This window comes from Paramormyrops kingsleyae, chromosome 12 (assembly GCF_048594095.1).
Source record: "Paramormyrops kingsleyae isolate MSU_618 chromosome 12, PKINGS_0.4, whole genome shotgun sequence".
Taxonomy (NCBI): Eukaryota; Metazoa; Chordata; class Actinopteri; order Osteoglossiformes; family Mormyridae; genus Paramormyrops; species Paramormyrops kingsleyae.
This window is the reverse complement of record NC_132808.1, coordinates 9,738,608-9,766,070: the sequence shown is the minus strand read 5'-3', so window position 1 is coordinate 9,766,070 and position 27,463 is coordinate 9,738,608. Positions and strand designations below refer to the sequence as shown.

Sequence of the window (27,463 nt, the reverse complement as noted above, 5' to 3'; positions counted from 1 at the left end):
AGGATCCTAGTCTAGCTCAGCCTTGCATCACCACTCCTATCACTGTAAAACCTAACAGTACTTCTTAAGGTTCAAGGCAATGAATTTCCAGGTTAAAAGTTAAAAGTTAAAAAGGTTAAAAGTTGTCGAAACTAGAATGTAATAATAAATCTTAAAGGCAGAAAACTGAGTAAATAAAACTTAAATAGTAGCATTTACATAAGGAGGATGCATTTAAGTTATTGTTACTCAAGTCATTTAAATCAAACTAATGAATGCAGCTGATGCTCTTAACTTGATTTAACTAAGTTGCTTAAATTATAAATACTTGAGTTACTTTCACTCAATACAAAAAATATCCTTACTTTAATTATTTGAATTCATAAACTTAAATGATTTAAGGCAATCGGTTTTCTCAAACAGTTTGAGTTGAACTAACTAGTCAGGTTTTGCAGTGTACCATTATCTTGTGACGCAACCTTAAACTCGGCTTGCAAAACAGCTTCCTCTGCCCTCCACTTCCTGCCAGTCCTCACCATTATCCCAGCTCTGGCCACCTTCAGATCGCTTGACCCTCTGTACAGCAACACTTTCCCAGCTCTTGTAACCTTGAACTCCTCCTCCAAGGACTTGAGTGGCAGTCGCAGGTTGTTTTGATGACCATAGAGAGCCATGCTGCTCAGGCTCCGGAGGTGGCTGCTGACTTTCTGCTCCAAGGTTTCCACTGTCGAGATTCACACTTGGCAAACCAGGAGTGGCCACAGGACTCTTGGAAGAGTGACATGCTGGTACAGCCCCGCTTTAAATTACCCCAGTAGGTCAGTCTGGTCCACTGATCTCAGTCAGCCATCCAACTCAGTGCAGCCGACTTGATGACTGTTGTGTCCTTCAGGATGCTACCATACATTTTGTCTCCTAACAGGCTTCCCTGTGATGGTTGGGAAGGTAGTATCTCCGATACTGAACCGTCATCCACCTTCCTTCTCCTCAGCACTATGGACCTAGATTTGGCGGATTGAACACCCCATCAGCTGTTCAGGCCCCTGAAGGATCCAGTGACGTCCTGGGACTGACTCTGTGGTGACTGTTATGTCATCCATAAGTCCTCTGATGGGTGGCTGACGTTGGGCAGTTTCTGTTTTAGACCCTCTGTACTCTGGTTCCGTAGATTTCCTGAGCATGTTCATGGCAACAGAGAACAGGATCACAGAGATAATGCAGCCTGTGATGATCCTGATCTCAGCCTTATTCCAGCCTGATATAACAGCTCCTGAGGAGGTTCTCACCCTGACACTGCTGCTGTAATCCACAATGAGATCTCTGACTACTGGGGACATGATGTTCCATCAAAGGCAGCTGCACCAGCTTGTGTGGAATTGAGCATAAGCATAAGCAGGTCGAGCCACAGGACTGACAGATTGCCTTTGTTCTCCCAGCCTCCCTGATCAGCTGAGTCACCATTAGTGATGCTCAGATCGGCTCTGACTCCATCCGAATCTGCATGTACATAAAAATCATCCACCCGCCACCCTCCTGAATGATGTATTTTCTCTGATTCAGAGACCGGCACCCGATCACACATTACCAGTGTTTCTCAGTGGGATACATGTAAGTGTGATGATCTTTTAACATGTTACACAGAATTAGGCTGGTTTTAAGTAAATAAACATTAACTTAAAGTAAAAGTTCTTCTTTTTTGGTAAAATAAAAATGGCAACAGGTATTTCCACACCTGCCTGAACACAGACTGACATCTTTACTCCCGTCAGACTCTAATTCTGCATGTCGCAAATACAGACCATTAAGAATACTAATACCATGTTACAGTACATATGACATTCCCAGCACTTGACTCATCATGGTAACTATTTCACTAAATCACTCCCACACATAACTTTTCTGCCCATCTTTTTTTTTGTTTTGTTATTCTCCTTATTTGATTTTCACTTTATTTGATCTTTTTTTGGCTCTATTGCTGCTTAAGACAAATGGACCCGCAATGAGAGTCTAGTCTGCTAATTCGTACCTGATGTAAAATGAAGCTTAAAATAGTCCCCCCCCCCGATATAACTGTGATCTGCGCATCACTAGTCACCACGCCCATGTGCTCCAGCCATCCGGCCATTCCTGACATACCTGCTTTGTGGACTGAGGTATCAGTGTAACTTCACAAGAAAGGTGCACAGCTAGTTACAAACAGCACTGAAGATGATCTTTGCTTCAACCCTCAACAGAGAGATGAGGTGGAACTGGTCTATTTGCCTTGAGGTTTCCTCCTTTGGGATTCAAAACACTTCAGCAACTCTCCACTGGGAATACTGGTCCTTCTCTAGATGACTCAGAGGAGCTTCCACAGGCACAGAAAGAGTTTAGGCCAATTCTTGTTCACTCTGCATGGTTGCCACTCAGGCCTGGAGCTGAGCTTGCTCATCCTCTCCTGACCACCTCAGGAACCTCTTTCAGCTGCAGATCCGACGTGTCAAACTGCACAGCTGCCTCGGCCGGCTGCATCAGTGTGCTGCACTCTCCCAAGTTCTGATCTCTTGCTGGGTTGCTATACATCTACTTTAGATGGTGGTCTGTCACCTCCTGTGAACGTTCCAGCTTGCTGTTATGCTTCTGCCCTAACAGTTCCTTCATAAACCTGAAGGGCTTGGTGATGAATGCAGTGCTTTCAGGTCTCCGATGCCACTCTGCCTGGCTGAGGACCCTGATCTTCTTGTGTAGGATGTACATCAGCTGAGCCAAGCCACTGTGCTCCTCTTCTTTTGCCTGTTTGTTTTGGGACCTGAGGGTTTCCATCTCCTGCCTGATACTATGGATCTTCACTGCTCTTTGGTTCTTTACATATGATCCTTTGGAAGCTCTCAGCTTCTCCTCTCCAAACCACTCTGACACAATGCTGACAATGATCTCTGTCGCGGTCAAACTGATTATAAACACCTGTCTTTATTTTACAGTTTTTCCCCCAAACGGTGACAACGTCCTTTAATATGAAGTGTAGGAAACAGGATAGGAAACATGGAAATATGTAAACATACCTGGAAATAACTTCCGATATGGAGCCAAAAGAAACAACATCAGGATATACAGCAGACTGATGGCAGGACAAGTAACAGCCTCTTCTGTGGATCCTGGGAAACAGTTAACAGTAAGTTTTACTTATTTAGCAGAACCAATCAGGGTCAGAAAATACTGGGAGCAGTTGGGGGTTCAGTTTGTTGCTGAGAGGCTCATGTGTAAAATCACTCTGTTGAGTCTGAGATTTGAACCAGCGACTCTCCAAACGCAGGTGAAACATCCTAACCCACTGAGCCAAACCCCCAAAGGAATCCTCTCCTCTTACAGTATTTATGTTGGCAGCCATATAATTGTTCCCCAGTTCTGAATGCAGCACTAGGATCCCAGTTTTTCCTGTTTAAATTTCTTAGCTTCTCATAACTTCCTTCCTTCTACTCTCCTGAACTTTACATTAGATTTCATGTTACCTGTCACTTCATTACTGACTGCTAACATCTAAAATTCTATAATTGTTCACCAGGGGGCGCTGCCTCTGCTGTTGTAAATACATCTTTATTTCATCACAGTGTGTTTAGTGATCTCCCTGTTCTTGCAGGGAATCCAGAAAAGCAGATTCTCATTTTGAGTGAATAAAATCAAACCTGCAGGACCCTACACAGATTCACAGTGTCAATAAAATCATCTTTTAGGAAATACATATCAGACTATAAATAACCAGTTAATTTATGAAGGAAACTTATGCACCTTAAAAGTGAATCACCACAGTATAAATTACAAATACCTCAAATTACAGAGTCACTAATTTATATAATTAATCCCCAGCAGGTGGCTGTTTATGCTGCTGCTGTTTATTTCTTACTGCCTGCACAACAAAAACAATAAAATCTGTCTCTTTGTAAAGCTTCTTTAAATCATATTCAATGGGCTCACCTTCAGTTACACCCCACAGGATGAATGCTGCGGAAACCATGATTGGTGGAACTGTGACATGTGAGCAGTGACTCAACAGAGCCTGTTTGCTTTCATCTATAGACAGAAAGTAGAACCAAATTTAACCACATGCTCTGTGTCACGTTCGGCTTGGAGGCGAGCAGGGAAGCAGGCGAGAGCAGCCAGGAAGTCAGGTAAACGTGGGTTTATTGCACGACAGACGGCCATCGACGGACAATACAATGACAGATCTGGGGAAGACTGACTCAGACGAGGACTAAATACAAAAGACAAGCTAGACCTAACAGGACACAAGTGATCACACTCAGGGCTGAACACGAGGTAACGAGGTGGGCGTGGCACACATCAGGAGCGGACAGAGCGGATCATGACACTCTGTCACATTAGTTGGTGATTCATGCAAAGTTTAATGATCTACAGCCGTCCTCAGATGGTCATTCTGCTGCATGCTCACCTACAGACACTCAGTACAGACTGTCAGTCTCACCAGATGCAGCTCCTGCATTATTTTAGTATAAATTCAATGAGGACATCAGCTTTGGTTCATTGTTTTAGTTTGCAGGGGTTTATAGTAATAAAACTTTCTGAAATGATTTATATTCACACATATGTGTTTGTTACCAGAGACACAGGATCAAAGTATGTTAATGACATCACAGTTAAGCCCTGTAATGGACAGGCACCCTGTGTAGATACAGTCCTGCCTGATGCCCCATGTCTGCTGAGATGCCCTCTACAGGATAAGTGGCTGCAAACATGGATCCACTGATGTCATCAAAATTACTAGAAATGACAGAGCAGATGCTACACTTACCTCCCCTTATTAAATGCCTGACAGATAAAGCACCAGTAAGTAGGACTGCAGGTGTGACAGCGATGCAGAGCCCCAGAATCAGCCAATGCAGGGATGAATAACCTAAAATATTCAGAATTACATTCCATTAGTCATTTTCTAAAATAGGCTGCTTGTCATGCTGCAGCACAATCGACACGTCCACACCATTTAGTCTCACAAAGTGGAGCAGAAATTTATGGTTAAATCTTTGTCTATAAGTGTGTAAGTCCTAACTGTTCTCCAGCCTGAAAACATACAGATTGAATACATAAGATTTTTCATATTCCCATAAATGATTTGGATATATTTACACAACATGTTCCAAAGGGCTTTTTAACTGTACACAGCAAATGTGCCAGTGTTAAATTAACACTGCATGGTGTTTATATGGGTCCCCACCATATAATTCACCTTTAACACTTTACAGTATGCAGTGAGTGTTGTTTTTACAATGTTAATGTTAATGATCCTCATGACTTGTGCGCATATTAAAATGCGGCAGATGTGTGGAGGTGGAGACTCATTGACTTAACACCCTATGGTGTAAATTGAACACTATTGGAGTTAATAAAGATTAACACTGTCTAAAACAACATTCATGCACACTGTAGAGTGTTAAAGGTAACACTGAATGGTGTGGACCCACATAGACACCATGCAGTGTTAATTTAACACTGGCACATTTGCTGTGTAATAAAATATATGTTATGACAGAGCTGAAAACTGCACTAAAACTGAAGCCTGAAACAAATAATAATTCATTCATTTAATGCATTTTGTGTTTTAAAGCTGTACTCAATTTCACCATTTCTACTGTTACACTGAGCAGATTAAACTCTATGGCATGTGCATAAAGATCAGTGTGCAACAGAACCACTGAGGCTTAGTGAAATGAAAATGTGATTTAATCACACAGAACTATGCTGAGATGCATGTTAAAACCAGTCCTTCCAGTGACTCACCCAGTGCTGCTATCCTGGCAGTTGTACTGGCAGAATCAGTATCTGAGTGGACTTTACACCTGAACCCTCCTATGTCTTCAGTCCTGACTTTCCACAGTTTCATTGAGAAGTTTCCTTTGGGAATTTCCTCAGTGAAGAATTCAGCTCTTCCAGAGTATCTCTCATCCTGTGACTCTGGTCTGTTCTCTCCATCATCATACAGAAGCACCAAGATGTCACCGTCATCGTCTGTCTTTTTCCATTCCACCTGAAGCTCTGTCACATTAACATGGGTGTCCACAGAGCAGCTGAGAGTCACATCCTCTCCAGCATGTGCATAGACAGGCTCATCTGCACCCGTCACCACCAGCCGCTCTGGAACAAGAACAGGAAGATTCACACAACCTGGCAACCTGACATTTGTGTGTTTTCCCCTCCTATTTAAAGGGGAAACTTATATGTTTGGGGTTGTTTTTATTTCAATATGCATCATTTTTAAAACTTGGCATATGTGACTCAGGAGAAGAATCCGGCACCACACTAAGCTTGTAGCAGTTTTATTACTCAAAAATGTTCTGAGGGCAGAATGAAAAGAGATTGGTTCAGAGAGATAACCAATCAGACTGTAGAGGAGGTGGCTCTGAGACATGTGACTGGTTGGTCATGCTTACTTTAGTTGCTTGGAACCACCTTCTATACAATCTGAGCGACAATGAGTGACAATCGCTGCAAAAGAAGAAGCATAGAGTTCCATCGTGTGTTGATCCCAATTTTTCCCTCACAAAAGCAGATGGTTTTGGGCTTCGTTTAACCCGGTTCCACAAAGCAAACGCCTTTGCAAAAACAGCCCTTCACACTGTTTTGTATTGTCTTTCAGTTACCTTTTACCACGGCTACTGTTAGATTGTATACCTAATTTTATTGAATGAAAGTGTTTCATTTGGATTAATTAGACATGAAAAAAATGAGTGAGATTAATTCAACTATATTCTGTTCTCAGAACACAAAGTCAATGCATCCACTTAAAAAGAGTGTTTCATTTTCAAAATACTCATTCTATTTGGGTATAGCCACTGTACATAATTCAACTGAGCTCATTCAAAGTAACTTTTTTCAGTGTGGTTGGCTGACAAAACTTTGGTCAGGATTTGTACTTTCAGGTAGAGGTCTGCAACGGGGCGGGACGCGGCACAAAAGCATGCGGAGAGGGTCTACATTTGAGAGTTTCTTGCAGGAGCGGGATGAAAAATCAGTCCCGCGCAGACCTCTATCTGGGACGCCGGCAGAATGGAAGAGCAAGAGCGCACTGACTGAGGTTGGAATAAACGCAAAGCCGTGCCACAAATTTCAGTGTTTCTCTGTATTTCTCTCATGTTGACTGTGAAATGTTTCTATTGAGACTGTTTAGATTTAAAATTTTTGGCCCACCCTATACTCCACCAGCCTTGCTTGCGGGATTCAGCAGGCGGGAGCGGGACAAACCATAACAGATGCGGGCGGGAGCAGGTCAAAATATTACACATTTCTGCGGGAGCGGGACAGAAAGTTGCGGGAGTGTGCGGGAGCAGGATAAAAAATCAGTCCCGCGCAGACCTCTACTTTCAGGACATGAACTTCCCACCTCTGTCTTTAATGCGTTACTTTTATGTGTAACTTTCCTGATACTACATAGACAGTTAGGCAAACGTGAATTAGTTGTGATTTATTCGCATTGTCTATATGCTAAATTGCAGCAATTAGATGCTGCTTTCACTATAAGAAATGATTAATGCATCAAAAACATTTCAGTTTAATGACACATAATGAGGATTTTGCTACCAAATAATGGCAGTGGTGGTCTAATGGGTATGGCTGTGTGTTTGTGATTGGAAGTTTGCTGGTTTCAATCCCCAGCCAGCATGGTACCATTCCCATGCACTGCTCCCTGGGTGCTAAATAACAGTGGCTTACCGCTGTGTTAAATGCTGAGGACACGTTTCATTGTGGTGCCAACAATGGCAATTTTTCACTTCAGTAGTATTGTTTGGTATTTTCAGTGAAACTGAATGGGATTCAATGGACAATAAGCGATAATTGGATGTAAGTCTTACTGAAAGAACTGGTTTGTAGTAATATTATCATGCTAATTCAGCAGAAATACAGTATTGAACTTATTGGTTTCAACTGTAATTTTGTTCTTTGTACATTTCTACACTGTTAAATTTATGCATTGTTCTGTAATGATGATTATGTTTTTGCCACATTTTTTACAGAATTATTCTGGTAACCCCAGCTGCCAGTTTTTTTTCCATAAAAACAAGACTTTTTTAGACTGCAACATATACAATATATATAATTTTTATCGATATGTCATGATCAGGGCTGTATAGTTATCCTAAAGTTAGGATGCGTTGCTTTAAGCCAGCGCTGTAAGCAAGTCGAACGCCTCCAATGACCAGACTGGGGAGACAAACTGAAACGCGGACTTAATACAGAGGGCTAATGACAACAACCAGAAACAGCTGATCACACGGGGATTCCACATGGGGTTAACGAGGGGGCGTGGCACACGGAAGGAGCGGACAATCGGGGCAGGACAGAGGTAATGTTGGGATAAGATCTTTATCGTTTTGGAAGCCATTAAGAAAAAAATGCTCTTCTTGTTTTATCCTGTTCATTCTGTGTTTAAATGCTAAAAAAAAAATTGTTGCAATTTTGGGGGGCCGGGAACCAATTGAATGGTTTTCCATTATTTCTTATGGGAAAAATTTGATCAGAACTTGAACTTTTTAGGATTCGATCCAGAGTCCGGAATGGATTAATTAAGCAGGCGGGAAAGAAATTTGGGTGGGCATTGCCTCCCCAAGCCCACTTCTAGATCCAGCGGTGCTCCCAATTCTGAAGTATTTGTCCGTCTCTATAGTTTACTATTCTGTAGAAGAACAAAAATATTCTTCAACCTTACAAAACATGAACCAAACATTGTAATTCTGTGAGATTTATCTCTTTCTAATTGAACCGCCCCAGAAAGCTTAATAAACATCAAGATGGCAGCATCATCTCTTAACATCTGCCTTACCGTAGCATTTCCCTGCAGCTCCACGAAAACACCAATCATTCATTAGCTTACAAAAACAGACCCCAGCAAAATCCATTCCAGCTACAATTTAGCTGCTTAGAATTTACTAAGATTTCTTATACTTTCCTTATTCATTACCATCATGGTGGATAAAAAAAAAACAGAAATCTGTTAAAAGGCTGCACAATATCATGGTATGCAAATAAACATCCAACATCATTGGTTTACAGGGAAGTGGGCGGTACCAGGAGCTACATAGCAAAGGGTGTCATAACTCTTGTAAAACATTTCCATATATAAAACCCATCAACCAAGGTTAGAACGGGTAATCAAAATCAGCTTACAGTACATCAACAAATACACCAAGAAAGAACCATGAAAAGCAAGGCTTTGTTCTTAGCATACAGCTCTCTGATCTTCCAAAAAAGAACACATAACAAGAAAAGGCCGAGAGGTCCTTCTTGGTCAGAGTCTTTCTCATGATGGTTGGTAAATCAGGGAGGCTCTTATGATCCTCATATGAGTTCTTATGTGCACAATAAAATGGGGCAGATAGGGGCCACCCATATGGGATCTGGGAAGAGGTGGAGTTACAGTGATCTAACACTCTATGGTGTCAACTGAACACTATATGAGCTAATAAACAACACTCATTGTACTCTGTAAAGTGTTAAATGATACACCGGTTGGTGAGAATTATATAAACACCATGCAGTGTTAATTTAACACTGGCAAATTTGCTGTGTGAGGTGAGGTCATTTTTACATAGTAAATGCTCTGACATTCGAGCCGGAATCTGGCAATTCAGCGTATAGTGTAGGTGAAGATGAATACAAATAAAAATGTAAACATGAATATCACTTTATATATTGTGATTAAAGCAGCAATAATTTACGAATGAAAAATGAACGTAAACAGCGCCACACAGTGACGTCACACCTCAGACCCCTATATACTCGCTTCCCCCAGTGTTAATAAGAAACCTACGCCCCTGAGCCCATGTGTCTTAAGCAATAAAACAGAAAGGCTCACTTGCCTGCTTCCTGTATTTCCACCCATGTTTCATGGTGCTCCTGTTCTGTATAAACCACACACTTGTACACTCCTGCATCTGCAGTCCTCACTTCCTCAAGCAGCAGAGAGAAGTTGCCTTTGGGGATTTCCTGAGAGAAGAAGTGGGCTCTGTCCCTGTAGGCGTCCCCCTGTGATTCAGGTCTGCTCTGACCCCCCTGGAATAGGTGCACGATGGTGTCTGAATCAGTCCTTCTCCAGTCCACCTCCAGCTCCTCCAAAGGCAGGGGTCTGTCCACAAAGCAGGGCAGCAGTACAGCTCCTCCCAGCCGGGCGGTTAGAGGACCAGCAGAGCCGTGTAGCAGGAAACCTACCGCAGGGATAAGAGATAGAAAATCACTTTATGACAAAAAAACATTAAATAATAAGTGTGAAATATCCATTGCAACTCAGTTATTTGAATATATTTGGTAAGCAAGTATTGGTCCATTAATAAATACACGCAAAACAAGAACAACTTAATTACATTTCTTCAACATTATTACACGAGTTAGCAGACACATAAAACTGTCTTTAAAATGTACCTACCATCAGAGTTAATGAAAAATTTGAACATGATCAAAATAACGCTGAAACTTTTGATCTGCATCGCCACCTTTATTTTTATACGAATAGCCGTTTCTATGACAGGGAAATTTCCCAGTTATATTTTCTTTTTTATAAATGGACTATGTGCAGTTTTAGTAACGCCGTTATATCCTTAAGGAAATGTGACTTTCTGATGATACTTTTACTTTCAGTTTACACTGAATCACGCCCCAACACACCCGAACTATGGTAAAGGGTCAAGTCATGTCATTTATTTATATAGCACATTTAATAACAACAAAGTTGACCCAAAATGCTTTCCAGTTTAGAAAGAGGGTGGATCCCATGGTTGTTTTGTTTATCCCTAATCAAATTTAAATTGCTCAAATCTCGGTTAAGTACTGTAGCTAGGTATGGTGACCAAACCTGCACACAATATTCTAGGTGGGGTCTTACGAAGGAATTATAAAAATTAACACTACATGGTGTTTATATAATTCTCACCAAATCAGTGTTACATTTAACACTTTACAGAGTATGAGTGTTGTTGTATAGTGTTAAATTTTATTAGCTCTTATAGTGTTCAGTTGACACCATAGAGTGTTAGATCACTGTAACTCTACCTCTTCCCAGATTCCAAGCCCTGTATATTTATTTTTATTGTGAAATTGTGTCACCCTAATGATGTTCAATGTTAATAAAACCCACTATATAACACCTCTAAGAAATCTTTGAAAAGTTACTGTCACATCCCACACACAATAGGCACTAGGTTTTGAGTCGCAGGCTCCCACTGCCTAAGAGCTATTGAAAAAAAAGGCCTAATCAAGTAAAAAATCTTATCAAGTAGACAAAGTGTTAAAATCATATGAAAGTTGCTGTGTCCTATAGGCCTCAGGTAGGACTACAATTGGCACCTGGTTTTGGGTCGCAGGCTCCTACAATCTAGGAGCTATTGAAAAAAAAGACTTAATTTTAGAAGAAAAAAAATCATATCAAGTAAACAAAGGGTTAAAATCAAATGAAAGTTACTGTGTCCTATAGTGCTCAGGTAGTAGTATAATTTGCACCCATTTGGGGGTCATAAGCTCCCATTGCCTAGAAGCTATTGAAAGAAATCTATTTACCATTTTCCTTTTAAAATGACCATATAAAATACAATAAAGTGTTTAAAATGAGTAAAATTCACTGTGTCCTGTGTATGTCAGGTAGTTATAGAATATGCACCCATTTTGGAGTTACTGGATCCCATTGCATTTAAGTTATTGCAAGTAATCAGTATTTTATTTTTCTGACAGTAATTCATTGACGTTGCTAAATCAGCGGTGCGCGAGCATCTCCGAGGCAGTGGAATTGATCTGGCCGACTTTCGACCGCCTTACGCCAGCTAGCGTGAGTGAAACAGCGCCGCTAAGTCTGGAGAGTGTGGATCTGAATATTCATCGAATATCCAACCTAAAACTGATTTCACCTTGGTCTGACCAAGAAGGACCTCTCAGCCTTTTCTTATTATATACTAAATTTTCCTTGGCGCAATGCTAATTTTTTTTGAAGATCAGAGAGCTGTGCGCTATGATGTCAAACAAAGCCTTGCTTTTCATGACTTTTTCTTGCATATTATTTTTAAGTTAGAAAAAAGCTATATTTGTATATGTGGGTGTGGTGTATTTCTTGACGGAAGTTGATTTTGGTTACCGGTTGTGACCTTGGTTGATGGGTTTTATATGTGGAAATGTGTTACGAGAGTTGTGACACCCTTTGCTCTGCAGCTCCTGGTACCGTCCACTTCCCTGCAAACAAATTATGCTGGATGTTTATTTGCATGCCATGATATGGTACAGCCTTTTAACAGATTTTTTTTTTTTTTTTTTTCTATCCTCCATACCATGGCAAGTATAAGAAACCTTTAAGTAAACTCTAAGTAGCTAAACCGTGAAAACTGCAGTCTGTTTTTGTAGGCTAGTAAGCTGTAGGTTTTTTCTGTGGGGCCCGTGTTAAGGAATGACAGATCTGCGACAGGTGATTGTACAAAGGCTCATTGGTTTACTCTTATACTAGTATACTGAAGAAAGCTATTTTATATGTACTTAAAAAAGTACTTATAATTACATTTCTAAACATTCTTTCTCTAACTCAATCCTAACTTTAATGCCCAAGTAAAGTAAGAGTCAGAAAGAAGAAACATGTTCAGCTTACAAGAACACAGTGGGCTGGTCTTCAGAAAAATCAAAGCTAACCTCATGTAAAGTTTACATAAGCGACAAGGCCTTGTTGGTCATAGTCTTTCTTATGATGGTGGCTTAATCAAACACAGTAGCTGGCTGCCCAAGACATCAGCCACCTGTTATCTTCTTGGGTACCACCTATATGGGCTTGGAATCTGGGAAGAGGTGGAGTTTCAGTGATCTAACACTCTAACACTCATTGCACTCTGTAGTGTGAAATATAACACTGATTTGGTGAGAATTATATAAACACCATGCAGTGTTAATTTAACACTGGCAAATTTGCTGTGCGTGTCACTGCTGGCTGGTTCCGGCACCAGCAAATGGATGTATGCCAAAAGTGGCCCACTTGTGATTAGACCAATGTGGCCCAAATGTCACAAAACAGATATGTGCCACATGTTAAACATTTTATTAAAAAATAGTTGTACTGTATGGCTTGCGGCTCTGGCCCACTTTTGGCAAAGGTACAGTATGGCAAATGTACACTTGTGCTTATGGAAAAAGAAATGTTTTCTAGATGAAATGAGTGTGCGATTTGGACAGAGACAGAGCACATTACATTATTTAAATGCATTATTAAACACTTATGCAACATTATAATAAACTAATGTGTTTCATTGTACTAGCTGCATTATTTTAGGGCCAATAGGTAGTTAACATTGTTTTTCCATCGTTGCTCACAGCATCAAATAAACTGTAATAGGACCAATAAATGATTGCAATGGAATCTATAAGGAAGGGCGGTTTGTTGTTTTAATTCAATTGGTCTGTCAACAATTGAACTGCACAATGATTTTTGATGCATCTCAATACTGGTATTTACGTTTTATGCAGCCGGGAGTGGGACTACTTCCAACAAAATACTTTCCCAGTGGAAAGTGCATGAAAAAGAGATTGTGTCAGTAGTCTAGTGGTTAAGATGCTTGCCTCTGAACCAAGAGGTTGTGGGTTTGAATCCCACCTATACTAGCATTGGCTCCTTGAGCAAGACACTTAACCCCAAAGTAAAAATGCAAGTTGTTCTGCATATGAGTGTCAGGTAAATGTAAAGGGTGTGCTTACCTCAATAGTACCCTACCAGACATCCATGGACATCTTATTTTTTTCTCAAATTCAAAATTCTTGTAGACATCAGACTTTTGTTGTTTTTAAGCATTTGAGGCCTGATCAGGGACTGTATGCAGTTCCTGTTGAAAAGTAGCTCTTACGAGGTTAACATCTGTGAGGTTCAGAAACTGGTAATGGGCCACAATAGGGCCAGATCTCAAACAGAGCCTGGCCACTTGTGGCTAACATCAGGCCCTGCTCTGGCCCAGATGATAACCTGATGCGGCAACCGAGAGTGGTCTGCTCAATCGCCGTCATTCCATGTGGTATGTGGGCCACATGAAAATGTGTGATTTAAATGTGATATTTATCTGTACACATGTAAGAAGTCCTGTCAGCAAGGTTAGCACAAGCACTATTTCGGCTAAGTCCGCCATTGCTCAAACTCGCCTAATGTATACAGCAAACAGCACACGCTCTGACGTTAAACAAAGTGGACAACGGCGCACAATCTGACGTTTCGAGCCAAAAACTCTGTTTTCCCTGTCTACATGTCGACGCTGAAAACGCAGTTTCTTAAAATCTTCACCCTAAATGGAGTTTTGCAAAAGCTCCGTTTTCAGTGACCTGAGACGCCGTTTACGTGTGGACAAAAGCCCAAGACGTATAGAAAAAGGTACGTTTTAAAATATACCCGTGTACGTGTGGACAAGGCATTAGTTTCCCTGTTTAGTTCCTTTGAGTTAATTAGTTTCACCTGTGACCTGTTTTCCCAGCCTTGTTGTTGAATCTCACCTGCCCCTTATTAGTCTTGTCACCCTTCTGTATTTAAGTCCCTGTTCCTGTTTAGTTTGCTAGTAGTTTGTTGATTGTTGGATGTCAGTCTGTGTACGTATGGACAAAAGCCCAAGATGTATAGAAAAAGGTATGTTGTATAATATACCCATGTACGTGTGGACAAGGCATTAGTTGCTGTTTGTTTCAGGGTCTTTCTGTCTGTAGTTTAGTCTTTAGCAAGTGAAATGCATGCTCAGTGGGGTTGAGATCAGGTGACTGACTCGGCCATTCGAGAATATTCCACTTTGCTGTTTTGGGTCATTTTCCATCTGTGTTATGAAACACCGCCTCAATCAATTTGGCTGGATTTGAGCAGACATGATGTCTCTGAACACCTCAGCATTCATTTGGTTGTTTCCATCCTGTCACATAATCAAGAAACACCAAAGACCCAGTGCCACTGGCAGCCATGCACACCCAAGCCATCACACTGCCTCCACCATGTTTTACAGGTGATGCGATGTTCTTTGGATCATAAGCTGTTCCAGCCCTTCTCCATACTTTTTTTTTTTTTTTTTTTTTTTTTTCTTTCCATCATTCTCATACAGGTTGGGTTTTTTTCCCCCCCATCTATCCAAATAATGCTGTTCCAGAACTGTGCTGGCTTTTTTAGATGGTTTTTTACAAAGTCCAATCTAGCCTTTCTATTCTTAAGGCTTATGAGTGGCTTGCATCTTGCAGTGAACCCTCTGTATTTGCTTTCATGCAGTCTTCTCTTTATGGTAGACTTGGATAGTGATACACCTGCCTCCTGGAGAGTGATGTTCACTTGGTTGGCTGTTACAAAGGGGTTTCTCTTCACCATGGAAATGATTCTGCGATCATCCACCACTGTTGTCATCCGTGGACGTCCAGACCTTTTTGCGTTGCTGAGTTCACCAATGCTTTCTTTCTCAGGATGTACCAAACTGTGGATTTTGCCACTCCTAATGTTGTGGCAATATCTCAAATTGTTTTTTGCTGTTTTCGCAGCCTAAGGATGGCCTGTTTCAACTGCATGCTGAGTTCCTTTGACTGCATGTTGTATGTTCACACCTCAATCTTCCAAATGCAAACAAGACACCGCAAATCAATTCCAGGCCTTTTATCTGCTTAATTGACAATGAAAGAAATAGGAAATTGCCCACATCTGTCCATGAAATAGCTTTTAAGTGAATTGTCCATTTACTTTTGCCCCCATTAAAAAGAGGGTGGCACATGTTAATGAGCTGAAACTCCTAAACCCTTCATCCAATTTGAATGTGGAAACCCTAAAATGAAATCTGAGAGTCTGCACTTTATGCCCATTGTATAACTTCAAGTGGAATATGTTTCAGTAAACAGATAAAATAGTAAACCTTGTGTCAGTGTCCAAATATATATGGACCTAACTGTATATGTTATGTGATGCCTGAGAAACAAAATTATCAATAAAGCTATTAAATCATATGATCATTCCTCTAGATGCTCCCTCTGTGATGACCCTCGACCCAAGGAAATGGTTTAAAAGATGTTAGAATGAGTCCCAGTAATAACAATGACCAAAATCTGTGATCTGTGTCAATCTTTTTTTAAAAATAAATTACATATTTCAAGTGTAGTACAATGTTAATGAAGGATATAGCAAAAACTGAACTCATATAATTTGATGTTATATCTTTTTAAAAATATTGTTTTATATTGATAATGGTTTCTCAGACTTTTAATGTTGGTTGTGTGATGAGCTGCTTTACAGGTGCAGAGCAGCTTTGAAATATGATTAAAAAGAATAGAAAAACCAAACAAATCATGAGGGTAATGTGTTATTTAATCATGCATCACCTGTATGAATGTACATGCTGAGGCTTTGAGCTGTGTGTAATATTTTACGCCTGTTTTAAGCTTTGCAGCCTCTGTGACATGGTTTCCACCTCCAGATGGAAATGACAGATATATATATATATACAATGTGTCAGGAGCAGGGGCATGAGAAAGGGGGGGGGGGGGGCATGAGAAAGGGGGGGGGGTTCTGCAAATATTGGGGGGCATGCCCCCCCCCCCCCCCTTCCCAAAAAACAAACAATTTAGAGCATGTTCCTTATCTTTCACTATGAACCTGAGCGTTACTGAGCTCAATTTGCTGTGTATGCAGAGCAGAAAGACAAAACATATACGTAAGGAAGACTGTAGGTCTGTATCAGACAAATCATTTTATCTTATGGATCAGTTACATTTTTAGTGGAAGTTGTTTAGTTCTGAAACGGGACCCTAAACAGTGTTAGTCTTATATTATATGATGAGATCTTCGTTATTTTAAAATTATTTTTAAATCTTTCTTTCATCACCTCCATTCATGGTAACCTCCTGAGACCCCACCCATTCATTTATGTCCATTGTAGTGGACATTTTGTTTTCACTTTTCATCTTTTCACTGATGTAAGGAAACATATTTATTCCTGTTGTGCACTAAAGTGGACATGCTGTGAAATTAAAAATAAAAAATTAGAAAAAATCTAAATTGTAAGATGTCTTATTTCCTCCAAAGACAAATAACCTACAATTGAATGACACTTTTTTCCTTGGGTTTCAGGAGGCTATGACTATTGCATGTTTACCCATTGTGATGCCATGATATACATCACATCACCCCCCATCCTCCCAAAAAAAAAAATTCCACATTTGAACACCCCCAGTTTAAAACTGAACCCGTTTTCTGGATTACTTCCCCACAAGGGAATTGGAATTTACCATCCATTCTCAGTTCAGTTCCTACTCCAACTCTCACTCTACACCAACTCTCAGCTTTGTATTAACATCATGTCTGCTTGTTTTGTTGGTAATTTTGTCAGTAAGACGTCTGTCTTTGTAACTCCTGGTAACTTTCTCCAGTATACAGTTATGGCATTTGGACTTAAAAATGTGCCAGCTATACATTTCAAAGATTAGTGAATACAGTATTAGCTAATGTTCCGAATTGTTGGGCATATTTGAGTGACTTAGAGTACACAGATTGGCCTGGTCCTTTAAAGTCTTTGAGGACAGTGTTTATAAGACTGACTGGTACCTAATTAAGCTGAAATCTCACCACTGTCTTGACCCTTTTCATGGCTTTTAGTGTCTTTCCTTGGTTTTATCCAACCAGCCTGTCTGCAGCCACACCTGTTACCCATCCAGCAGCCATGCTTGTCTCCCAGGGCTTCCATCACTGGGCATAAGGCTGGGGTACACCCTGGGCAGGATGCCAGCTTCCTGCAGGTTAAATTCACACACATGCACACACAAAGTCATACTCTATGGGCAATTTAGAGCCACCAGTTAGGTTCACTGTGTGTCTTTGAACTGGTGTAGTTCATCAGAAGCCGGGTAGGATAGAAAACCTACTGGATGGTAGCTCTCCAGGACTGGAGTTGGAGACCCTTGGTCTACACTATGTTAAATCATGGGCTGTTCTTCAATAAATGTCTTAACCTTTGTATCTGACTGTCATTTTGCACTGATCTGGCATTAGGTTGGTACAACATGAAGTAGCTTCTGATGTAGTAAACTACTTTTGCCATATTTGTGTAACTTAGCTTGCTATATTTCTAGGGGTGGTAGCTTTTGTGTAGTGAAGCTTAATTTATTGCTGAGTAACTGATAGCTTAGCTCACTACACTTTACAAGTAGCTTGCCCAACACTGCCAACAAAGCAGCCAGACCTGACGGTGTCCCTGGACGAATGCTGAAACACTGCGAAAGTCAGCTGGCTGCAGTCCTGACCATTGTTGTTGTGAAGTGCTTTGAGCGGCTGGTCTTAGTACACATCAAGAACAACATCCCTCTTCCCTATACCAATACCAGTTTGCCTACCAGTCAAACAGGTCAGCTGTGGACGCCATTACACTGGCCCTCCACACTGCCCTATCACACCTGGAGCAGCGGGACAGCTACGTGTGGATGCTGTTTATTGACTATAGCTCCGCCTTTAACACCATCCCCCCCATCAAGCTGGCCATCAAACTGCACAATCTTGTACTGAACACACCTGTGCAACTGGGTCTTGGACTTTCTGACCAACAGACCACAGACAGTGTGCATGGGTAACCACACCCCCACCTCCATCACTCTCAACACAGGAGCACCTCAGGGCTGTGTGCTCAGCCCCCTCCTCTACTGCCTCTTCACACACGACTGCAAAAACACCCATGATTCTAACATCATCATTAAGTTTGCAGATGATACAACTGCGATAGGTCTGATCTTGAACAACAATGAGTCAGCCTACAGGGAAGGAGTCGAGAACCTAGAGTGCTGGAGCCAGGACAACAACCTCTCCCTGAACTCAAAAAAGACAAAAGAACTGATCCTGGACTTCAGGAGACGGAACCGGCCACCACCACATCAGCATCAGTGGTGAGAAGGTGGAGGTGGTTCAGAGCTTCCGATTCCTCTGAGTTCAGATCAGCTGTGACCTGCCATGGACCACAAACACATCAGTCATGGCAATAAAAGGACTTTAGAGGCTCCACTTCCTGCGGAACCTGAAGACGGCACAACTTCTACAGCAGCTCCCCATTAAAAACTGACAGTGAATCCTTAAGGTATAAACAATGAACCTCCAATTTATTGGCTTTCCATAACTGCTCAGTCTTCCTACAATGGTGTCTAACCATCATTTAACCAGGGAGATGTATTAATAGCCGATCTATGTCTAATTTTAAAAGCGGCAACTTTGCCAACAAATTGCTACAATGGTTGTTAAAACACTGAACCATCATGTCTACGTTACAATCACTGATAACCATGGTATTGCTAAATGAATTAGCAAACCTAGTAACTGCGGTTTCACTTATAATCCGAGTGCAGAATTCCTGTGTAACAACTGTAAAATCAGAATTAAAAAATATATTAAAAGAAATAAATGATCATTAAAAGTTACATCATTTAAGAGAATACCCTCAATGTTTATTCCTTGTGAAAACACTAGATCAAACGTGTGCCCTCCATTATGAGTGTGACCAGTTACATGTTGAGTAAACTTAAGCGCATTTGTTAAACACACAAAATCAGCAACAACATTACAGGAGGGGTCATCAATATAGAGATTATAATCTCTCACCATTATTTCCCTTTCCAATTTAATAATGGAATTTAAAAAATCAGCAAATTCCTGTAAAAAAAAGTAGCCGCAGGTCCTGGTGGACGGTACATCACTATACAATAAAAAATTCTTTTGTGACCAATTTTACTGATTTGGACCTCAAAAGCATCATATAGTCAAGTGACAAACATCCACTTTACTAGTAACTTGGTGTCAAGTTTGTTTTTTTTCTCATTAAAGAAAAATGCACCCAGAGCTGATGCACAATTCCATTTGTAATTAGTAGTTGGCTAATTACAGAAACAAGCAGTCCAGGTTAATCACAACGTTACAATAAACACGATGAAGCTGTAGACTGTGAGCAGTGAGGATTTATTCAGAATGTTGCTAATAACACTGCACATTTAAACACTGCACATTTAAACACTGGAAACAGCACTGCAGAGGTAAATCAAAAGATCATCATATGATATGAAATATTTACACAGGATGTAAGAACTAAACACAAACTACATATATCTTCTAGTAACACACAGACTCTACTAACATCCAACAATCAAGGAACTACTAGCAAACTGAACAGAGGCTGGGACCATGGGCGTAAATTTCATTTAACAGTAGGGGGGGACAATAAATATAAAATTTCTCATGAGCAAGGAAACACAAATAATAGTCAAATTGTACGTATAAAGATATGTCCCCACAGTGAAAAACTTTGCTTCTATCATTATTATTGTAGCATGGAGACTGCGTCATTATGGTTATTTTCAAAGTTTTTCTCAGGTTCAATGACAAAGCAGATTTTTCTTCAAAACTATTTATTGCATTGTTTGTTATGTTGTTTAGAGTCAAGCCATCAACATACAATAAAATTTAAACATGATTGTTTAAATGCATAATAGAAATTGATTATACAAAAAAATACAGTGGGGTCAGTTCGGACGTAGCACAGTGCTCATTTAGTAAATGCACAGCTAAACAATATGTTAACTGTGGCCATTAATGTTAAGTTAACATTATGCCAAGTCGTCACAAATAAAACAATGCATGGGAAACGGATTTGGCAAATTAGTTGCAGTGCACTATGCAACAAGCTATTGTAAACAAGCTAACGTTAACTAGATAAGTAATATTTTAATCGCTAATATAGAAGATTCATGGAAAATTACATCGGTAATCAGCATTTTTGCCGCAAATAATTTATGAAAGAGTCTGCATCAACTACATTAAAGAGAATCGCTTCATTTAAAGTGAATAAAATACCCTACTTACTGGAGTTCAACATTAATTGAGCCGCAGCCACACACCTGACTCGTGTGTGTAGAGTACTGGTGGGCGGATAGATCCAAGTATCGATAATATCGATAATAATGTTGGTATTGATATTGATCGATACCTGCAGTTCAATGAGATCGATACTTCAGTTTCAATCTCTCTCCCGAATGCACTGCGGCTGTCCGTGTTCGCGCTGCTGCTCCCGGCTGTCACGTGACTCAGCGGCGCCAGGCTAGCAAACCGGCGCGGGCGGGCGCACACACACACACACACACACTATAATATTTATAATAAATTATTATAATAGTGGGTCGCTGAGTCATGCTCGCAATAATTAAACAGCAGGGATAGTTCGGGGTTTAATCATCAGATGGCGTTTATTACACCCGCACTACTACAACCCACACACCGGCACTGCTCACCGCGCACGTCGCCCCGGTGGGTGCGCGCACGCACGCACACACACACACACACACACACACACACACACTACATACAACAATAAACATTAACCACTATACATGACATAACACACAGCACATTTATAATCACACAAGCGATTACTGAGAACTATTTACAACATGGCATCAGTCCAACATGCCGCGCTGCCGGCCGGTACCTCCGCACCACAGTATTTATTTACTTATAAACTTTGCCCAAATTCTGTCCTGGGTTTTACCTAATTAATAAAAAAAAATCACAATAACACTTAAAGGTAATGAAAATTAATTCAGCTTTAGCAATTTGATGATGCATCCACCTTAATTATTAAGAAGTATCGATATCGGTATCGTATCGGCGATACTTTCCCTGTATTTACTTGGTATCACATCGATACCAAATCTTGTAGTATCGCTCACCACTAGTGTAGAGTAGGTGAGATGAACTGGGAAAGCAGGCAGTGGGCCAAACCACTGTGAGGAAGGGGAGGGGGAACTCAACTGTTTCTAAATGCATTTTTTGCGTTTGTTTTTCTTTCTCTAATTACACAATTATTTTAGGTATACATACATATATTTTTCACAATAGAGAGTGCAATTTTATTTTTATTTTTTTTAATAGGGGAGGGGGGGGGGGCAACCCTCCGTCCCCCCCGGGATTTACGCCCATGGCTGGGACTTAAATACAGAGCAAGACTAATAAGGGGCAGGTGAGCTTAATCAACAAGGTTTGGAAAACAGACCACAGGTGAAACTAATTAACTAAAAGGAACTAAACAGGGAAACTAAGAACTAACCAAGAAACAGGGAAAACAGACTCTAACACTCTAACTCTAATTTTGAGGTGACATGCGACAGAGGGGTTCACAGGCAATCGCAAAGACTGAGAACACGAGGGAAAGGATGACCAGCAACACCTGCTGGCCAAACAGGGAAGGGACACAGAGTGGGACAACATTAGCTGGCCCTGACACTCTCCTATTAAACAGTGTCCCTTAAAATTAAGTATAGAAGTTTTTATGCTGTACAGGTTTTCTGAAGCACATAAAAAATGGTGAAAAGTTCCAAGTAAGAACAGCATGATGTACAGGGTCCAGTTTAGAAGAAACAGGATGACATGAAGGACGCTGTATTGATCTTCACAGTTGACTTTATCCTTTTGACTATAGATAGAACATAATGGTCCTTCCCAGGGTGCTGCTCTGTAGATGAACATCTGCTTATATGCATGTGCAGCTGATATTCTGAGGACCACTAACACGGCTAACTTGTTGATCCAACAGGACCTAGGAAACTTTGGACTGTAGGTAAAAAATATTAAAATTGAACTCTTTAGACCCTTCAGCCTTCTGTGTTCTTCTCTCCCAGTAATACCTCCTCTGGGTCTGGTTGATTGTGATCAGCAGGTGACGATGCCTCCATCTCCTGATTGTCATGTGATCCCTGCAAAGGTGTGTCAGTTGATACATTTTATGTTCTTTTTTTGTTCAGCAAGTAATATAATCACAATGTAATGGACTAATTTTAATGTGACCAAATATTTAAAAAAGGTTAACATCCCAAAAATTATAGTATGACTGAAATACTCAAACACTCATGCACACAGACTTTCATTAAGAAGCTAACTTCCTTATTATTTTGAATACACTGTAAAAACTGACAGGTAATTGTGTCCTTGGATCCAAAGTGGAGTAAATGACAGGAACCCTGAGAATCACAGAGATCATGTTCCTCTGTTTACCTCCTCTGTGCTTGGTCCATTGGGATCAGGGGGGGACAATGCTTCAGTCTCCTCATTGTCATGTGATCCCTACAGAAGTGACAACATTAGTCCATATTACTGGGTTTCACCAAACACAGCGCAGTGACCATCAAGTGAAATTTGCCTTTCAGTTTACATTATATTAGATTTATGTAACCAAACATTAATGAAATATTGGAAATACCAACAATCTACAACCTAAGAACTACAGCACCTACTTATGAATTCAGACTTTTCAAATATTCACAGTGCATAACAAGTGCCTCATTTATCAAACTTTGTGTAAATTTGATCATGAAAAAATGTGTATGCACAGAAGAGAAAATATGCAGAAAAAATATCAGACTTGGTGTTTGCACGTTTCCCCTCAGAAATGTCAGATCTGCCAAATCGACAGATGCTCCAATCCCTTATATAAAATGGTGCAGTATTTGCATATAACCTACATAGATCCTCCCGCATACATTAAATAATCTCTAGATTACTGAACCTGCATTGTACAATGTGAATGATATGTGAATAGTTGTTATACTGTATTGTTTAGGGAACAATGATGAGAAAATAAAGTCTGTACATGTTCAGTAGAGATATGCATAGAATAAACCACAGAATTTCAAAAATATAAATACATGTAGAAAATATAAATCTGTCTACATGTCACTTCATTTGTGTGGATTCAGTGTAGCTTATGGTGTGTGCCAAATTAAAATTTCTTTTTTGGAATTTTTTTCCCCTCTATTATTTTCAAACCACAGTCGGTTGAATCTGCAGAACCAGTGGATATGGAAGGCTGACCGTATCTTGTAAATGTGCATACAGTACCAGTCAAAAGTTTGGACAAACTAAGCCGTCTACAAACGAGAGTGATAGTGTCACATCACATGACCTAAACACCTGACCTAAACACAGCAGAGATGGTTTTGGAGGAGTTTGACCAGAGAGTGAAGGAAAAGCAGCCAATGAGTGCTCAGCATATATGTGGGACCTCCTTCAGGACAGCTGGAACAGCATCTCAGGAGGCCACCTCATGAAAGTGGCATGGAGGAGACAGTGGGGTCAGACAGTCCCTGGAGCAGTTGGGGTTAAGGGCCCTGCTCAGGGGCCCAGTGGTGGGATTGCTCTGCTGACCACAGGATTTGAACTGGCAACCTCCTGAGTTTCAACCCACAGAGCTCCCAATAAATACATTTTCTGTTTAATACTTTTTGGTTCAATGGATAATTCTTTATATGTTATTTTATAGTTTTGATGTCTTTATAATCATTCTAACATGTAGGAAATAAACCTTTCTTTAGTAGGTGTGTCCAAACTTTTGATTGGTACTGCAAGAACATGAGCCTGAGGTCTTGCCCAGTTGCTGCCTACAACCAACCATAAATGGTCAGTGCAAATTAACTGTATGCTCATGTAATATGCAAATCAGGCCTTTCTGGTTGTAAAGTGTGATGAAAGAAACCATCCATCCATCCATCTTTTAATCCTGCCTGTACCTGCTTGTCCCAAGAAGAGGAATTTGGAGCACTTGATAGAGGCACCACAAAATATTATATTTTGAGGCCAAAGCCCAAGTGGCAACACATCGCTGTTGCAGTATATTCCCTCAGCTGTACTGAACACAAATTACCCAAAATAACAACATAAATGGTCAGATCTGAAGATTCCAGGGAAAAAATTACTTGTGCGCACCAGGCCAGTGTGACTGTAACTACCACGGGCAAACCCATATCATGAAAAAATGTGTATGCACAAAAGAGAAAATATGCAGAAAAAATATCAGACTCTGTGTTTGCCCCTCTGAAACTTCAGCACGTGTTTGACATCTATAATAGGGGGTAGCATGGGTGCTATGCCAAAAGACACTGATGTGGCATGTGAAGTTCAAAATGAACCAATCAGAAGTTGACCCAGACTATCGACCTACTATATTTGTCAATATCATGTTGGGTTTCCCAGATGACTAAAATGAAACAGCTGTCTTGATAAAAATAGCTTCATTCACATTCATTTCATTTTCTGCATCTACTGCCATATGCTACAGTATACTGCTGTGCATTTCATGTTTAAACTTTAATTTGTTTTGAGGTGACCTTAACCACAATATCAGTGCCGTCGATTTCCCAGATTACATTTGGAAAACCAGACATCAATATAAATGTAGTTCTTGAGTTTGCCTGGTCATCCACAGTGTAGGGAAACATGCATTTGATGAAAAACAGACATCAGGCATAATGCAAACAGCAAACATGGTGTCCCATGGAAACTTCTAATCCTTCCATTTCTGTAGCCATTAAGCCGTATCACATACTCATGACTGTAGGCTATGGTTGGCAAGAAGCCAGTTTCTTTCTTCAGAATCACACTGTTAGGAAATGACAGGCATCATCATCTAAAGACACAGGGCGCCTCCATAACAGTAACCCTGAGAATCACAAACCTCCTTTGTGTTCAGTCTTTGTGGATCAGCAGGTGATGATGCCTCAGTCTCTCCATGTGATCTCTACAAAATAATAGTGTCAGATGATAAATTTCAGATACATTTCATATTTTCATCTTCTACTAAATAACAAGTAGTCACCATGAAGTGGTACATACAGTAAAATCTGCAGGTCACCATTGGCTACTTTATTCTTCCAGAAAACCCAGCATGCAGTGTATCAAACAGTAAAGTACAAACAGTTGAAGTACAAATTAAACCTCATATATAAACTACCTTCCATTATGGTTCCATATTATTACCCAAACCCTGGGCTGGTTAAACAGCAGTATAGTTGTATTAAGTCAATATACACCAATGTGTCAAAACATTGGACCTCCCCCACAAAAGCAAATAATATCTGCTTTTAGAAATCTTATAAAAATGGTGTGTATCATGGTCTGGGATATATTAGGCAGAAAGCTACATTCAGTATTCATAGGCAGCATTTTGGATGCAGGCGAAATGGGCAGGAGTAAAGATCTGAGTGACTCTGACAAGGGCCAGATCATTACGGCCAGACGACTGGATCAGAGCATCTCTGATACAGCAAGGCTTGTGCGGAGCTCATGGCCAGCCGTGGTGAGAACCTACTGAGAGTGTGAGGTATGGATAGATCCTGTCAGGGACAAGATGGGCAATTGCCCAGGGTGGCATCTTTTGCGCGGGCAACAACTTTGCAAACTGCCAGAGCCACCTGCAGGTATGGAGTAATTATTATAACAGAATTTGGTGGTTGTGTAAAATAGATTTGTAGTTTTAACATGACTTCTGAAACTATGTGCAAATAAGAAGTTGCAAGCCTGTGACTTAGGAAACACAAGTGAAAAACGTTTTTGTGAACACTTTGCTGCACGAGTGTACAATGCTAAAATATAAGTGCGCAAATCTTCGCACAGGTGTACAATACTAAAATACAAGTGTGCAAATCTCTGCACGGGTGTACAAAAGTCAATTACAAGTGTGCAAATGTATTTTACAAAACCACGGAATTCTGTCATTATAATCACTCCAATACCCAGAAAGCAAAAATGGCCACTAGTGTAATAGCTAAGAGTTAAAAATACTGTAGGTGTAATTTTGTATGGAATGCAGGTTGCTAGTGCTAATGCTAATACTAGTGGAGCACAGATTGGCACATCTTCAGACAAGGTACCACCTACTGCAGCTCAGCAGACCTGGAGTACACAGCTTCAGTGACTGGCTACATCAGCAAATGCATTGAGGATGTTACTGTCTCCAAACTATCATCACACATGCAAACCATAAACCCTGGTTCTCCGCAGAGCTGCACACTCTGGAGAGAGTCAGAGATACTGCCTACAGGTTCATAGACAGAGAGTCTCATACTACAGACAGAGCCAATCATTCTTGGCCATTAAAGAGGCTAAAAGTGCCTTTGCAGGGAAAATCAACAGCCACTTCATGGTCTCAGAGGATACACAGTGCATGTGGCAGGGAATGCAATCTATCACTGGCTACTAACCAACACCTCACACCTGCAGCAGTGAGGCCACCCTGCCAGATGCATTGAACAACTTCTATGCACATTATGAGGCACAGAGCAGGGAGCTATGCAGAATCGACCCGTGGAAGGCGGCTGGACCTGACAACATACCCGACCAGGTGCTCAGAGACTGTGCTGACCGATTGGCAAATGTCCCAACAGACATCTTCAATGTATCCCTGAGCACAGAAGTGGTACCTGCATCCCTCAAAACAACCAGGAACGTCCCAGTGCCCAAGAAGTCGACCATGTTTTTTCTCAATGATTACTGGCCTGGAACACTCATAGCCATCATCATGAAGAGCTTCAAGAGGCTGGTATTGAGGCACATGAAGGCAGACTGACATGAACCTGCACTTCCTGTCTGACAGACCTCAGTGTGTCTCCATAGGAAACCTCCAGGGCCCTCCGACTGAGCACAGGTGCCCCCAGGGCTGTGAGCTCAGCCCACTGCTGTTTACTCTGCTCTCCC

The 27,463-nt window shown here is 40.8% G+C and overlaps 1 protein-coding gene across 4 annotated transcripts in view; it reads right to left on the bottom strand.

Annotated features, from left to right (window-relative positions):
- The window catches only part of LOC111841540 (uncharacterized), a 178,217-nt gene that overhangs the window by 62,001 nt on the left and 88,753 nt on the right, over positions 1 to 27,463 (bottom strand). Inside the window, exons 20-22 of one of the 4 annotated variants that reach the window (XM_072718642.1) lie at positions 25,446 to 25,508; positions 22,991 to 23,059; positions 19,891 to 22,692 (exon numbers count right to left, since the gene is read on the bottom strand). The exons of the other annotated variants lie outside the window; for them this stretch is intronic. Of the exons in view, the coding sequence (XP_072574743.1) occupies positions 22,591 to 22,692; positions 22,991 to 23,059; positions 25,446 to 25,508 (234 nt within the window). The 3' untranslated portion in view covers positions 19,891 to 22,590. Of the gene's footprint in view, positions 1 to 19,890; positions 22,693 to 22,990; positions 23,060 to 25,445; positions 25,509 to 27,463 lie in introns of those variants that run through there. 4 annotated transcript variants of the gene reach the window in all.